At 38.2% G+C, this 13,223-nt stretch overlaps 1 protein-coding gene across 1 annotated transcript in view; it reads left to right on the top strand.

Moving 5' to 3' along the window:
- KCNK5 (potassium two pore domain channel subfamily K member 5) overlaps window positions 1–8,709 on the top strand; it is a gene marked incomplete at its 3' end in the record, with an annotated part of 30,261 nt that extends 21,552 nt beyond the window's left edge. The window contains exons 2-5 of the mRNA XM_084203661.1: window positions 4,113–4,224; window positions 5,597–5,763; window positions 6,858–7,026; window positions 7,895–8,709. Of these exons, the coding sequence (XP_084059787.1) occupies window positions 4,113–4,224; window positions 5,597–5,763; window positions 6,858–7,026; window positions 7,895–8,709 (1,263 nt within the window). The remainder of the gene's footprint in view (window positions 1–4,112; window positions 4,225–5,596; window positions 5,764–6,857; window positions 7,027–7,894) is intronic.
- Window positions 8,710–13,223: the final 4,514 nt, after the last annotated feature.

The raw sequence follows: 13,223 nt of genomic DNA, 5'->3' as shown, positions 1-13,223 counted from the left end.
ATTATTGGAAAGATATCCATTAACAATTAAATATCTTTTTATTGCATCTAAAAATAAGATTAATATAAACAGCTGATGACTACTCTAACTTTATGGCTGGAGCCAGAAAACCTAAATCACTGTAAAACCCATGTGGGACAAGTAAAAGGGTGTGCAATTTGCATGGCATGGATTTTAACTGTTTATGCAATTTTAAAGTCACTATGAATTCCTTTAGGCTTTTTGTTCATACAGTTGCTTGTACCACTTCACTTATCTGTTTAGTCATTCTGCTACTGGATTGGTTAAAAACTGAAATCTGGTTAAAGATGAACAACAGTATACTATTCATCTGATAGTTTAAATTTAAAATGTATTACCCTGGACAATTTTATTGTGATTGGCTAAGTTGTCAGCATTATACATAAGTATGATTAGATAACTACTGCACTTCTCTGGTTTCTTCAAATTGTATAAAAAATTTAGATGTCAGTGTAAAAAAAGATTGTTGTTAAAGTTTTTTTATTTCTTGTAGGAGAGTCTCTAAAGTACTTGGTAGATTCTAAATTCAGCATTTTTCAGTGCACTAAATCTTTATATCCTTGATTAAACAACTTGAGAAAGAAGCAAAATTACTCCTATGTTCTTTTGGAGTCAGAAGTGAGGACAAAGCCTGGAAGTGATGCATCAGTTCTTGCTTTAATGCATTCAGCTTTCAGAAGCTGTGATTGTCCATTACATTGTAATACTGTTGAGAGTAGAATGAAAGCCATTGGGTCTAATTTCAGGCTTAATAGTTCAATTACATCTCCTTTCTTGTGGAAAAACAGCATTTCAAAAGACAATTGTTCATACCACTGGGAGAACCTTAAAGCTGCCATTAGACCTATATGTGAGATCCCCGGGGAATGCTTTGAGTAACATGGGAGGCTTTAGCCTCTTCAGGAGACCTGGCCCTGAGCAATGTCTGGCTGTTCTTCCTCTATGTAATGGGGTGCCTGTGGGGCAGGATCTGTTGCTCTAATTTATATATAGACTGTCTATCTGGCTACAAGTACCCCAGAAGTCCTTTTTTCTTCCTATTGATTCCTATTCCTATTGTCATCAGACCCAACTGTTCCTTACTAGAGGATCTTAAGATTTTCTTGCACTCCTTAACTCTTAGAATAAAATCAGTAATGGTGCATGACCTTTATGGGCCAAGACTTCTCCTTGCTATTTTTAAATCTGTTTTGAGAACTTTCCAGCCCTACTCTTACTCATATGGGGGAAATTCAAGTGGCAGGTGCCTAAAACAGTCCTGCCTTTATCAGTATGAACTTTCTTGAGGTGAGACCTAAGGTGATGTGTACAGTATGAGGTAGTTATTTTCAGCTTTTGCATTTGGGCATACTTGAAAAGGTGTTTCTAAATTACATCTTTCAAGACACTAACACTTGCACCATCTACCCTCTTCTTCCTCATCTTCTCTGCATTGTATATTACAATGCAAAGACTTTTTGGTGGAAGCTTTATGTAGTTTAGGAAATCAAGCACAGCCAACTTGCAGCATTCTGTATCCTAGCATATGAAAACAAAGGCATCTCTGACATTTGAGCCTAACAGATTTGCCAAGCAAAAAAACACAACCATGTTTGCTGTTCAGTTGTATAGTGTCCACTCACTTTTTTTTCTTTGTTTTAAGCCAATATCTTTAATTATTTCAGTATGGGCAAAAGTTAAGCTGCTTGGAAAGCAGTTACATATTTCCCACAGCACCAAAGCTATATAAGCATGTTTGTGACTGTCTTTGTTCCTGCAGCTGGGATGCATATAGTGCATTCAGACCTATTGCAGGCATAAAGTAATTTAGAAGACTGGTCTGTAGATCTTAGATAATTGTGTGCTAATAGCCAATAGCTGTGTGCAAATAGGGACAGGAAGAGGGCGTCAGCTGTGTCTGGAGAATTATCTGTGGTTCACTATACCAAGGGTTCACATAACTTGTAGAAGCTGGCCATCTCCCCCAGAATGTTATCTGCCTGGCTGCAAAGGGCTGCTGTGTGCCACTCAGTCCAGCAGCTTCTTCCCCTCAGATCTGGGCCCTCTTTAGACTTCCAGAACTCAAATCCTGGCAGATCTTGACGTAATTGTATGTACTGGGAAGCTGAGCTCATGAGGTCAGGCCAAGGTGGATTAATGCAATGAGATAATGGCCCGTGACAATGGGAGTGGATAGGTCACTGAGTCTCTTGGAGATCACTTGCTCTGTGAGGAAACAACAACTAAAAAAAATAAGTCTGATTATGGAATGGAGAATGACTGGAAAACTGGCGCTTAGTGTAACATTTAGGCAATGGAAGAAGTGAAGGCATTTTTTCAAGAATAATAGATAACAGATTGTGTTTTTCAGGTGATTTGATGTCCTTTGGGACTTTCAGGAAGTTCCTCAGCAGACCATGGCAGAAATGAGTGATTGTACTTTGATTGGTTTCTTCTCAGATGAGCTCTTGTGATCCATTTCTTTTTGGAATAGAGTTTGTGTGTTTTACTTGCCTGCTCTCAACCTTCCTGGTTTATGGCTTCTCATTTGTACACCATTTTCTCATGATAAATGAGTGCCTTGGTGTGAACTCTCTCCCTTTCCTATCCAGACACTGCCTTCCAGTTTTACTCACACTTTGAGTTTACCAAGAGAAAAAAAAAAAAATCTTTGTTCTTTACCTTCATTCACTTTCAATGCTTTTCCTTTTATCTTCTGGAACAGCCTGGAACAACACACAACAGTGTGTTGAAAGTGCATTTTTAATTAAATTGTGTGCATCTTGTATATGTACAATACTTTCACTTTGAGGGCATTTTTATTACAGTAGGAGGGTGGTGATATGTAATAAGTCTCAAGAATAATTAAAACCTGTATTAACTTGTGTATGTTTTCAGTAGTGATTGAACTTTGTGTTGAGTCTCTGCTGGGTCCAAGATCAGATCTTAATCTAATAGAAAGGAAGGAAAGGGTGATGGGGGAAGGAAGAATTGCTTTTTACCTTTAAAAGTTCTTTCCAATTTAAGATAAACATCACCTGTCATGTTTGTTTAAAAAAAAAAAATTAAAAAGTGTATTGCTTCCAGTTTTTAAAAATATTTAGCTGCAGATAGTTTTTATGTTCAACAGTTATTGACGGAGAAATGCATACAGTGTGTAACATTATAAATCAACATTTGGAAATATCTTCACCATTTCTGTCTATTGATGTAGCCTCAGAGTTTTGTTCAGTGTTTACACTGAAGGGAAAAAAGCTGAGTAACGTAGTAAGACTTTAACTGCATCATGATGCTACAGGGCAAACATTTAGATAACTAGAGATTTCACAAAGAGAATATGGTATTTCTTTTTGTTTTCTTCGTTTTACTTTGGGAAGGTAGAAATGCACTCCAGAATCAGCAAGATGTGTGGTTTTGATCTGAAACTTGCACTTTCTGCACTAAATAAGAATTAGTGCTTTCCATTTATCATGGCATACCAGATCTCCAGTGGGAGAACAAAAGGGCCTGATTCAGGGACAATGATTGGAATCCTGTTTCATTAAATGCTTTGAAAAAAATGTTAATTTCTCTGTCTTTGAAAAATACAGTTTTACCATTTGCTTTTAGATGGTTTCAGTTCGGTAGAAACAGCAGGTGAATTAACATGAATCACATGAACTTTGCCAAGAATTCTATGACATTCATATCCAAGTCAAGCTGAGGCATGTAACAGTGTTTTGAAATGGATAGTAGTTCTGAAGATGTCCCTAATATTAAACCAAATTCAAGATCTGCACTGGAGGTTAAATGCTAGTTCAGTTTGCAGGAGGGTTATTTGCTCTCTGGAAGACATCCATTTGGTTTAAACTTGAAAGTCAAGTAAAAGTTTATCTAATTGAAACTCCCTATTGAAATGTCAGAGCACCTGCATTAATTTTTCTTATGTGAAGAAAGTATTTAGTATTTCATAAAATTACTGTTAGTGAATATACTGGGCCAGCCTTCACAAAAAAAATCAAGAGATTGTTTTGAAAGTATGAACTAAGGGTGAAAACCTGAGAGGGACAGACACATCTATTTTTTTAGGCTGCCAGGATTTTGAAAGATTGATTGTTACTTTTTCCTTACAGATTGTGTCAGATGCTGCTGGACAGGGGGTTGCCATCACTGGGAACAACACTTTTAACAACTGGAATTGGCCTAACGCTGTGATCTTTGCTGCTACTGTGATCACGACAATCGGTAAATATTTACCATGTCAACCTTCCTATCTGCAGTTTTCTGTAGGCTCTACTGTTTTTGTTCTCTCCCATTTCTGTGTCAAGGTAGCCGCTGAATAAAGTCCCCATGGCTGCAGCTACCTAAAGTACGTGTTCAGATTCATGGAGGAAGAAACCAAGGGTTTTGGGTCCCTCTCTATGTGTGTACAGAAGAGGAAAGTGTGCCTTTCCAATAAGTAATGGACTAAAGGTGCTGTTGGGGTTGGCTGGTGTCATTCCAGTTCCATTGATTTATGCACTTAAATTTCCAAATCGTAAAATTCCAAAACAAAAGCATAACGAAACATTCCATTAAACAAATACCTAAAGCAAGTGCATGTGAGGTTTTTGGATTGCTGTCTTGTTACACACATGTGTTCTCTTGAACTACTACTAAATTATCCAGTGTTCCTGGCTTGCAGAACTAACTATATTTTTTATCCACCTCTTATAAAAAGGTGAAGCAGAACAACTGTTGCTTTTTAAATACCACTACTGATTTGTCCTTATAAGATCCTCTGCAGTGGAAGACTTCTTTCTCCTGTGATATATATAGGTTTTCAGGACACAACATCATTTGCCTTCTGCTTTTGCAGAAAAATCTTTGCTACATGGTGTTGTTACACACTTGTTGCACAATTAAAAAAAAAAAGGGAATACAAAATAACCAGAGAAGACTGAATATAGAAGTCTTACTGTTAAACTATATGCAATACTGTGGTTTTCTTTATTATTTAAAATTCACAATAACCAGCTTATATTATAATTTATGAAAAATGTTGGGGTTAATAACACACCTAAATAAAAAGACTATCAGAAGTTCAGAAAATAGCCTGCTGGTTTTAGGGCCTGAATCTGAATCAACATAGCCCTGTTGGGTGCTATGACCAGCAAAGAACTTCATTAATTTCAAATATCTTGCACTTAACTCACAAGGTCTTACCCTGCAAATGTACCAGGTCTCAAGTTAAATGTGTATAGTGGATCTTTCAGCTGGAACCTAGCTTCAGGATGAATTTTGTATTTCCTTCCATAAAATTAAATCAGTCAAGTTTTAACAGTGCTGCTTAAGATTGGGACATCATATTAGAAGTTTTGAGATGAGCTCCATTTTCTATTTATCCCATCTTGTCCAGAAAAAGATACACAAAATCTAGGGAACACAGTAATGGAATATATGTTTGTTAGAGTAGAATTGGAATGCATCCAGTTTCAGAAGATGGGCAGCTGGGGTAAACTGAAGTAAGGAGTGCCTGACACAGAAGGAGCTCACACAGTGTTGTTTTGTGCACAGCTAGAATTGCCTTGAATCCTCTTCAGCCAGAACAGACAGAGGACATACTTATCTCTTTCAGGTTACGGAAATGTTTCCCCAAAGACACATGCTGGGCGTCTCTTCTGCATATTTTATGGGCTTTTTGGAGTCCCTCTCTGCTTGACGTGGATCAGTGCTCTGGGGAAATTCTTTGGAGGACGTGCCAAGAGGCTGGGCCAGTTTCTGACGAAAAGAGGAGTAAGCCTGGTAAGCCCTTACTTGTTTACCCTTGAACTGTGCAGTTTTGAGGCATGAATTAAGCTTACATTTCATAACTTGCCTGTTTATCTCATAGTAAATGAACACTTGGACAAATTTTCCCAAATGGTGTTGCATTGAAAGAACTAAAAGAGGGATGGGGTCTGATGTGTTGGTTCTGCAAGAAGTTTAGCAAAATGAGACCTCATAAAAACCTTTGGTACTACATCTTATGTTAAAGACCTTTAGAACAAATGTACATGAGGCTCCATTTCACAGACATTTCATTCAAGCTCCTCAGGAGCAGAAATGAAAATATGCTGTCCTGCTTGGCTCCCACCTGCCTGCATGCTAGCACAAATATTTCCTGCTGTGCAGTGAACCTACTGCTAAACAATATTTTGTTCTGAGTTACTGGCTTTTTGCTTTTTTGTTTGTGGCATTTTGTTGGTTTTTTGGTTATGATTTGTTTGGGTTTCTTTCTCCTCCCTTTGCCACTGCAAGTGAATTCTCAGTTCTAACTCTGCACAGAAATGGGAGGCAATGTAGGGTCATAGTGTCTGAAGGGCACTGGGACTGCTTTAGGTCCTGGTTTCAGAATCAGAGCAAGAAATTTCTTGGGTTTGCACCTGAGAAGAAAGTACAGAAAATAATAGTGAAATAAGTGTGTATGTGGAGGTTTGTACAGAGGTTGATATGAGTGGCAATGGGAAGGAATCAGAAATGGGAGAGAAGCAACTTAAAATGCATCTGATCTTCCGTATTCAAATGAAAATTAGAGGTACTGATGGCTTTTTAGACTAGATATGTCCATATCCCATGCCAATTTATAAATACTAGGGACTCCTTAAACTCTTCCAAGAGCGTGAAAGAAAACTATGAGCAAATAATCCTTTTTGAGCAAATAGTTGTAAGAATAGGGAGTTCTACCTAAAGAAAAAAAAAGTGTGTTTACTTCAGTCACTTTTGGGGACTTTTAATTATGGTAGCTAAATTGTTAGCACAAAGCTGAAATATCTGGTACTGTCAGATGATTCTTCGTGCCATGGGTGGGAAACAAAAAAAATTTAGATCGTTTCTTGATTTTTTCTTTTTCTTTGCAGAGGAAAGCCCAAATTACATGCACGGCTATATTCATTGTTTGGGGTGTCTTGGTCCATCTGGTTATTCCTCCCTTTGTCTTCATGATGACTGAAGGATGGAATTACATTGAAGGTCTCTATTTCTCATTCATCACTATCACCACCATAGGATTTGGAGATTTTGTTGCTGGTTAGTAATTGTATTTTATGTATTATTTTATTACATGCACAGTGTCTCAATTCTACTTCCAAACTCTTAATTTGAAAATATGTTTTCTAAGCTTTTACAGCATATTTTGCAGGATAGAATATTCTGTTAAGGCTGGGTGGACTAGATCTGGCTCTTCAGTGTTGGTGTAGACACCCAAGGCCTTTATTGGGTTAATTTTGCAGCCAAGTTCTAGAGACCATAAGTTCTTCTGGTACCCCAGGTCTGTATTTCGGGCAAGGACCTACCCTGCCCACCATGTTAGTCATGCACCTTTGAATAGGATCCAGTATACTAAGCAGGATGTGTAGGCATTGGGCAATGTTTTCTACATCTGCCTAGAACTAGCAATGGGGAATGCTGAGCATATTCCTCTCTCCTCCTAAACCTCTTCTTTCTCTAAAACCCACTGCTTCGTTCAGCACTTTGGTCCTTGTAAGTGGAACTCTGAATCTTTTTCTCAAGGAAGGTACCTATATATGCATACTGCAGTGGCAGGAAGAAGACTTGTAATTTTTAAATAGGAAAATGCTCACTTCTATATCCTACAAGGAGAGGATAAATATGCTTCATTTTTATTTTGTTAGTCCAGTGGTCAGAAGACATGTGGCCAAGAAGTGGAAGATGTGGGATCAACTTTTTCTTTCATTTCTCCTCTCGCTACCTCTCTGACCAGTGTTCAAATAACAAGTGAGGACACAAATAGGTGTGCAAAGGTGTTCAAATAACAAAAGAGGACAAGTGAGTCCTCTTTTAGTGAGGAAGAGAGCAATTCTCAGGGTCATAACTTCAAAGGTTTATCAGCTGTGAGTCTTCTTACAGTAATGTTTTTGTTTTTAATTTCCTGTAGGTGTAAATCCAGATGCAAATTATCACGCGCTTTACAGATATTTTGTGGAATTATGGATCTATCTGGGACTAGCTTGGCTCTCACTCTTCGTTAACTGGAAGGTCAGTATGTTTGTGGAAGTCCACAAAGCAATCAAGAAACGGAGGAAAAAAAGAAAAGAGTCATTTGAGAACCACCCTCGGCCTAAAAAACCCCTTCAAATGGGTACCTCAAAGGATGTCAACATTTTCAGTTTTCTTTCAAAGAAGGAAGAGACCTACAATGACCTTATAAAGCAAATTGGGAAGAAGGCCCTGAAGACAAGCAATGACAAAATGATTATAGTGGAAAATGGCAAACAAATGAATGCCAGTATAGATGTTCAGGTGACTTACACAAAAACAGAGTCATTTGAGTATGATGAGGCTTCCCTGGACATTCAAAATGGTCATGTACTGAGACCCCTCCATGACAAAAATATTGGAGACAGCCCTCTAGAAGGAACCATGTTTGTGAACCAGCTGGACAGGATTAGTGAAGAAGAAGGTGAAGTGTGGGATTCCAGAGACTATCGGCCCTTAATATTTGAGAATGCCAATATAACATTTGTAAATGAAGATGATGATGAAGAGGAAGATATCTCAGATGATGAGGAAACATCAAAATCCTCTATGGATGATAATCTTGCAGAGGAATCTGAAACTGCAAAAAAATTGGTAAAATTCCCATCCTCTGATGAATCTACCTTTACCAATAATGAGCTAGAACTTTCTGTGCCTTATGAACAACTGATGAATGAATATAATACAGTAAGCAATGCGAAGGCTGCCACGTGAAGCATGCTGGACAATGGTTCTCTGAAAGGGGTCAGTGCATATTGAACATAGAGCAAGGAGAAAAGTATGTTTGCAGCTTCTCCTGTCTCTTTGAAAACAAAAACAAGTCCCAGACTAAGAAACTCCAATCTCCTTTTCCCATCCTAAGTTGGCTTCTGAGCCTGTCAGCTTTGTTTTTCTGAAAGACTTGTAAAATAACAGTTGAATTTGGAGTCCCACTCCTTCTTTAGATTTTATGGTTCTTGAACAAAATAGAAAAGACTAGTTAATACACTGGATCTGCTCTGAGTTCATGCATTTCATTGAGGAAGTAGTTTGGGAGTGTAACTATACTGTTGCAAGACTGTTCTGGGCATCAAAGATGTTCAGTTACTCCATTAGCCTTTCACCTCTGAAAACCTAGATTTGAATCCAGCATTTATCACAAATGACATCAAGGAGGTTGCTCATTGTTAAGTTGTTACTGCCAAAAATATGGCACTGTACTTAAAGAGAAACTTTGGATGGAATGCCAGGGCATACAGATCTGAGCTGAGCTGTGCTGGTAGGCTGAGAAGGAAGCTCTGAAACATCTCCGTAGAATATGTCAGTGCTTGTCAAATTATAGTGAATTCTAATTTCATAAATAAAATATTAAAATTAAGAGTTCCAAAGGAATGGATCGAGAAGGTTCCCTCTAACAAGGAAGAATCTGGGATGAAGCTCACCAGTTGGGCTGCTGAGCTGCACATCAGCCCCAGAACTGAGTAAAGTGACTGGAAGACTTATTGATCAAAGCATGTATGGGCACAAGCAGAATGCAATGAACTTTTATAGTGTTGAAAGTGTCCTTCCACTGTCCATTTCCTAAAGGAAATACTTGAATGAACCGTATACAGTATCTGTGTACAGGTGAAGTTTTATTGACACTGTTCTTCTTAGGAAAACACCTTGGGAAGCACAGATATTCTCCAAATGCCCTAATGCTTGTCAGAAGGGACCTGTAGCACTGCTGCTGATCTGGGCAGTGTGTTAGTCAGTATTGTTCTTTGATGTTCCTCCCTGCCTTGGTACTTCAGACATGACTTGAATGGGAGATGATTTTTGAAACAGTTGATTACACTTCATACATTGTTTTGTTTTGTTTTTAGTTTGACCTATGTGCATATACAATGGTTATTCTATCTCACTTGATAGAAGGTTGGGCAATATCAAACCTTGGGCAGACTGAGATGTGATCAAATGACTTTGGGCCATAAGGCACTTTTTTTTAGAAGGAACTTGGGCTCTAAGCTTCTAAAAGTATTATCTTTTGACGTGGAAATGGGCTACTCACTAGAAGGAAGCATGTCTGTTCATAGCATGTATGCCAAATTTGTTTTGGCTACAAAGAAATTTTACCATGGTTTTCTTCTTCTGTGTCTGTGCATTAACCCTGACAACTTTTTCACGTGAGGCTCTTGATTATATGCTGGCAAGAGGTATTGACTTCAGTTTTATCCAATACACTTGGAACAGAAAATAGTAAGACCTTTAAACCTTAACATGTTGGGTTCTGCAGATCTGTTTGGTTTGAGAGTATTTAAGCCTTTCTGGTATGTCCAAAAGTTTCCAAAGTTCACTGAACAGTTAAATGTTGTCCCAGTCTCATTTTCAATGTAATGCTGGCAGACTCACTAGCTCTGTGAGAAGACCTTTTGGAACCTTGCAATGCTAATCTTAAATTACTGGCTATTTCTGATAACTACAAATATTGGCTGCAGCTTCAGTTGCTAGCCTGTCCCATGGAAGAAGGAGGATATATGGGAAGCTAGCACTCTGGTTGGGTAGCCTTTAGATGGGAAGTTTTGAAGTTATGTACTGTGAAACAAGGGACTGTCTTTACTGTTCTATTTCTTTGCTAGAATTTTCCACATATATGACATTTTTTCAAATAGAACGTGAACACAATTGCCAAATTGTCGCCAACTCGTGTCCACCTGTCATACTAAACAACTGGAGTCAACATCATTTGATCTGTATTTAATCTGCAATTTATGGTAGTATTGTTGAAGAGAGATTCTCATTTGTAATCAAATGAGAATCAATTTTATTATATTTACACTATTTGGAGCAGGGGTGGCTGGATAAATTTGACCTGTATCTGAGAGGAAAGAGGGAGAGGCCATATCAAGATGATTCTTATTTACTTCTACTAAGATACCTTAATCCCCACTCTTCTAACATTACTCCAAGCCCTTCAAAAGTTTTTGTATCTGAAGGGCTGTGGTTGACAGCTGTACTTAATAAGTGTAAGAAATCTTAGGTAGGGTTATGTGCATCTGCGCAGGTTGCTTGTGTAGTCAGCTCAGCCTTCTCTTTTTTTTTTTAACATTTTTTGTTTAAAAAAGTCCACACTAACTTAAAACAGAATGAGAAAGCACTCCATATATTTTTTGTTGTCCTCCAACTTGTCTTCCATTATTGATGCAAAGATCAAAGTTTTAGTAACAGTTAGAGAGCTACAGGACAACGAGGAGAGAAAAGACTTCCAGCAAGTGCGTGAAATGGAAAAGCATAGTCCAGTCTTCGTTTAAAAAACAAGGAAAAAAGAAAGAAAAAATTCTCTTTAGTACTGAAATAATACAACCCAGACACTTGGCTGGGCTGCTTTGATTGGGAGGGGATGTTGCACACTGGAACCCAGACTCTGTTCTGCGTAGCGAAGTGCACTTGTATGCCAGAGCCGAGAATAGATGGGATCTGTTTCATATTATCAAGCTAGATGTGGCTCTCTGGCCTTTCCCAGTGTAGTCAGCATAGACTATAAGTCTGCATAATAAGTATCATGGGATTTAAAGTAATAGTTTAAATTTATTAAAACAAAGTACAATATTCCCAGTTTTTCAGGGAAACATGATCACACCTCACAAAACTGTTCTCAAGATATCCCACCATGTGCCTTAATGTAATCTTAACACTGGGAAAAAATTCCTCTTTACACAGGGGCCAACAGAATTGGTCTCGTTAAGCCCTACATGTTTCGGAGTTTTGGAGGGGTTGGTTGGTGCATAGCTTTCATAATGGCTCTCTCCAAAAAGCTGAACCATTCCCAGGGTTTTTAATATTATGGTGCCATCTCAGAAGTGCCGAAGAGCTAAACAGGACAGCTTTTTGCCTGCCTGTCTTCCACGTCTTGAGAAAAGAAGCTGCCTGGGGGATCTAAACTAATATCTTTCTGCCTTCAGATTTCCATGTAATGACTTAGAGGGGTGTCCAGGCTGGATTTTGTTTTATTCAGCTCCAAAAGTGTCTCTGAGCGAATTCCCCAGTGCTGCCTGGTTATGTCTTGTACTTACTTCAGTTATTTGGTCAGTCTGTGAACATTTTCTTTGGATACCTATTGATTTCATTTAGCTAACTAATAATGTTAGCAGATTTCTTAAAGCTGTGGAGTTAGTTTTATAGGTGAGACAGATCTCTTCCTGGAAAGAGAGGAAAGGGGGATATTTAAGGAAGGAAAAAACTTAAAAGCATGTATAAGGAAGGGATGGAATAGCAGTGAAAATTCTTCTTTCTAGTTGTTGCCTACAAGTAGATTTTATTTCCAGTCACATCATGTGAAGGATGGATTCACTTCTAAACTTTGCTAAGATGAGCCAGTACTTTGAATTTTACTCTTTTTTCAAAAATTAAATCCTGAAATGGGACCATGGAGGTCTGTTCCTACAAAAGGCCTTTTAAGTGCTTAAGACTATGTGACCCCATTCTTCATGACATTGTTGTGATGCTTCTTGGGTTTGTATTGCTTTACTGAAGCCTGTTTTTACCAGAAGGGCATCGTTTTCAGATACCTGTCTCACATCAGGCAGCCTGACACATCTGATACACTGGTACGAAGTCACTGAGGAAATATAAAATCAGAGTAATTTTTCTGAACTAATGATTCGTGAATCTGTTGCTGGCAATGGATATCACAGAGCACGCAGAATTAAACCCAGACTGATAACAGATCCATGGTGACACAGCTGTATGTGCAAAGATTTGATTTTTTCCTCCAGTTGATCTGGGAGAGTGTGCAGCGACAGACGAGGAGAGCAAAAAGCATTATGTCTGTTGACTAAACAAAAGAACTTTTTAGACATGTAATTTTTGTGCCTCGTGGGATTCATTCCATTTGTGATGGATTTAACTTCTAAAATTTAGCTTGTCTTTCATACGGCTTTTGACATTTGTGCAGTTCTGACTCTTATCACTCCATAATATGCCTGTCTGTCTGTTCTTTGTTGCTGATTGTCACTGGAATCACACTGTATGTAAATATTTGCTAAGTCTTTGTAAAATGTAATTTATTTTAATATTTTGCAATAAAAAATTTACAATTTATCCTCTCTGCCATGAGAAGAATGGCAATCAGTATTTCTTTTTACAACGACCTACACTTGTAATGCACCTTACAGATGAGACTGGTCCTGGCCCGAAGAGCTGGAAGGTAAAGATCCAAAAAAGCAAGCTGTTTTGTGCAAGCAGATGCCTTAACTTGTAACAGGGTATTG

Source organism: Fringilla coelebs (genome assembly GCF_963513975.1).
Source record: "Fringilla coelebs genome assembly, chromosome: 3".
NCBI classification, from domain to species: Eukaryota; Metazoa; Chordata; class Aves; order Passeriformes; family Fringillidae; genus Fringilla; species Fringilla coelebs.
Note: the sequence above shows the minus strand (reverse complement) of the source record. Positions and strands in the feature narration are given on the sequence as shown.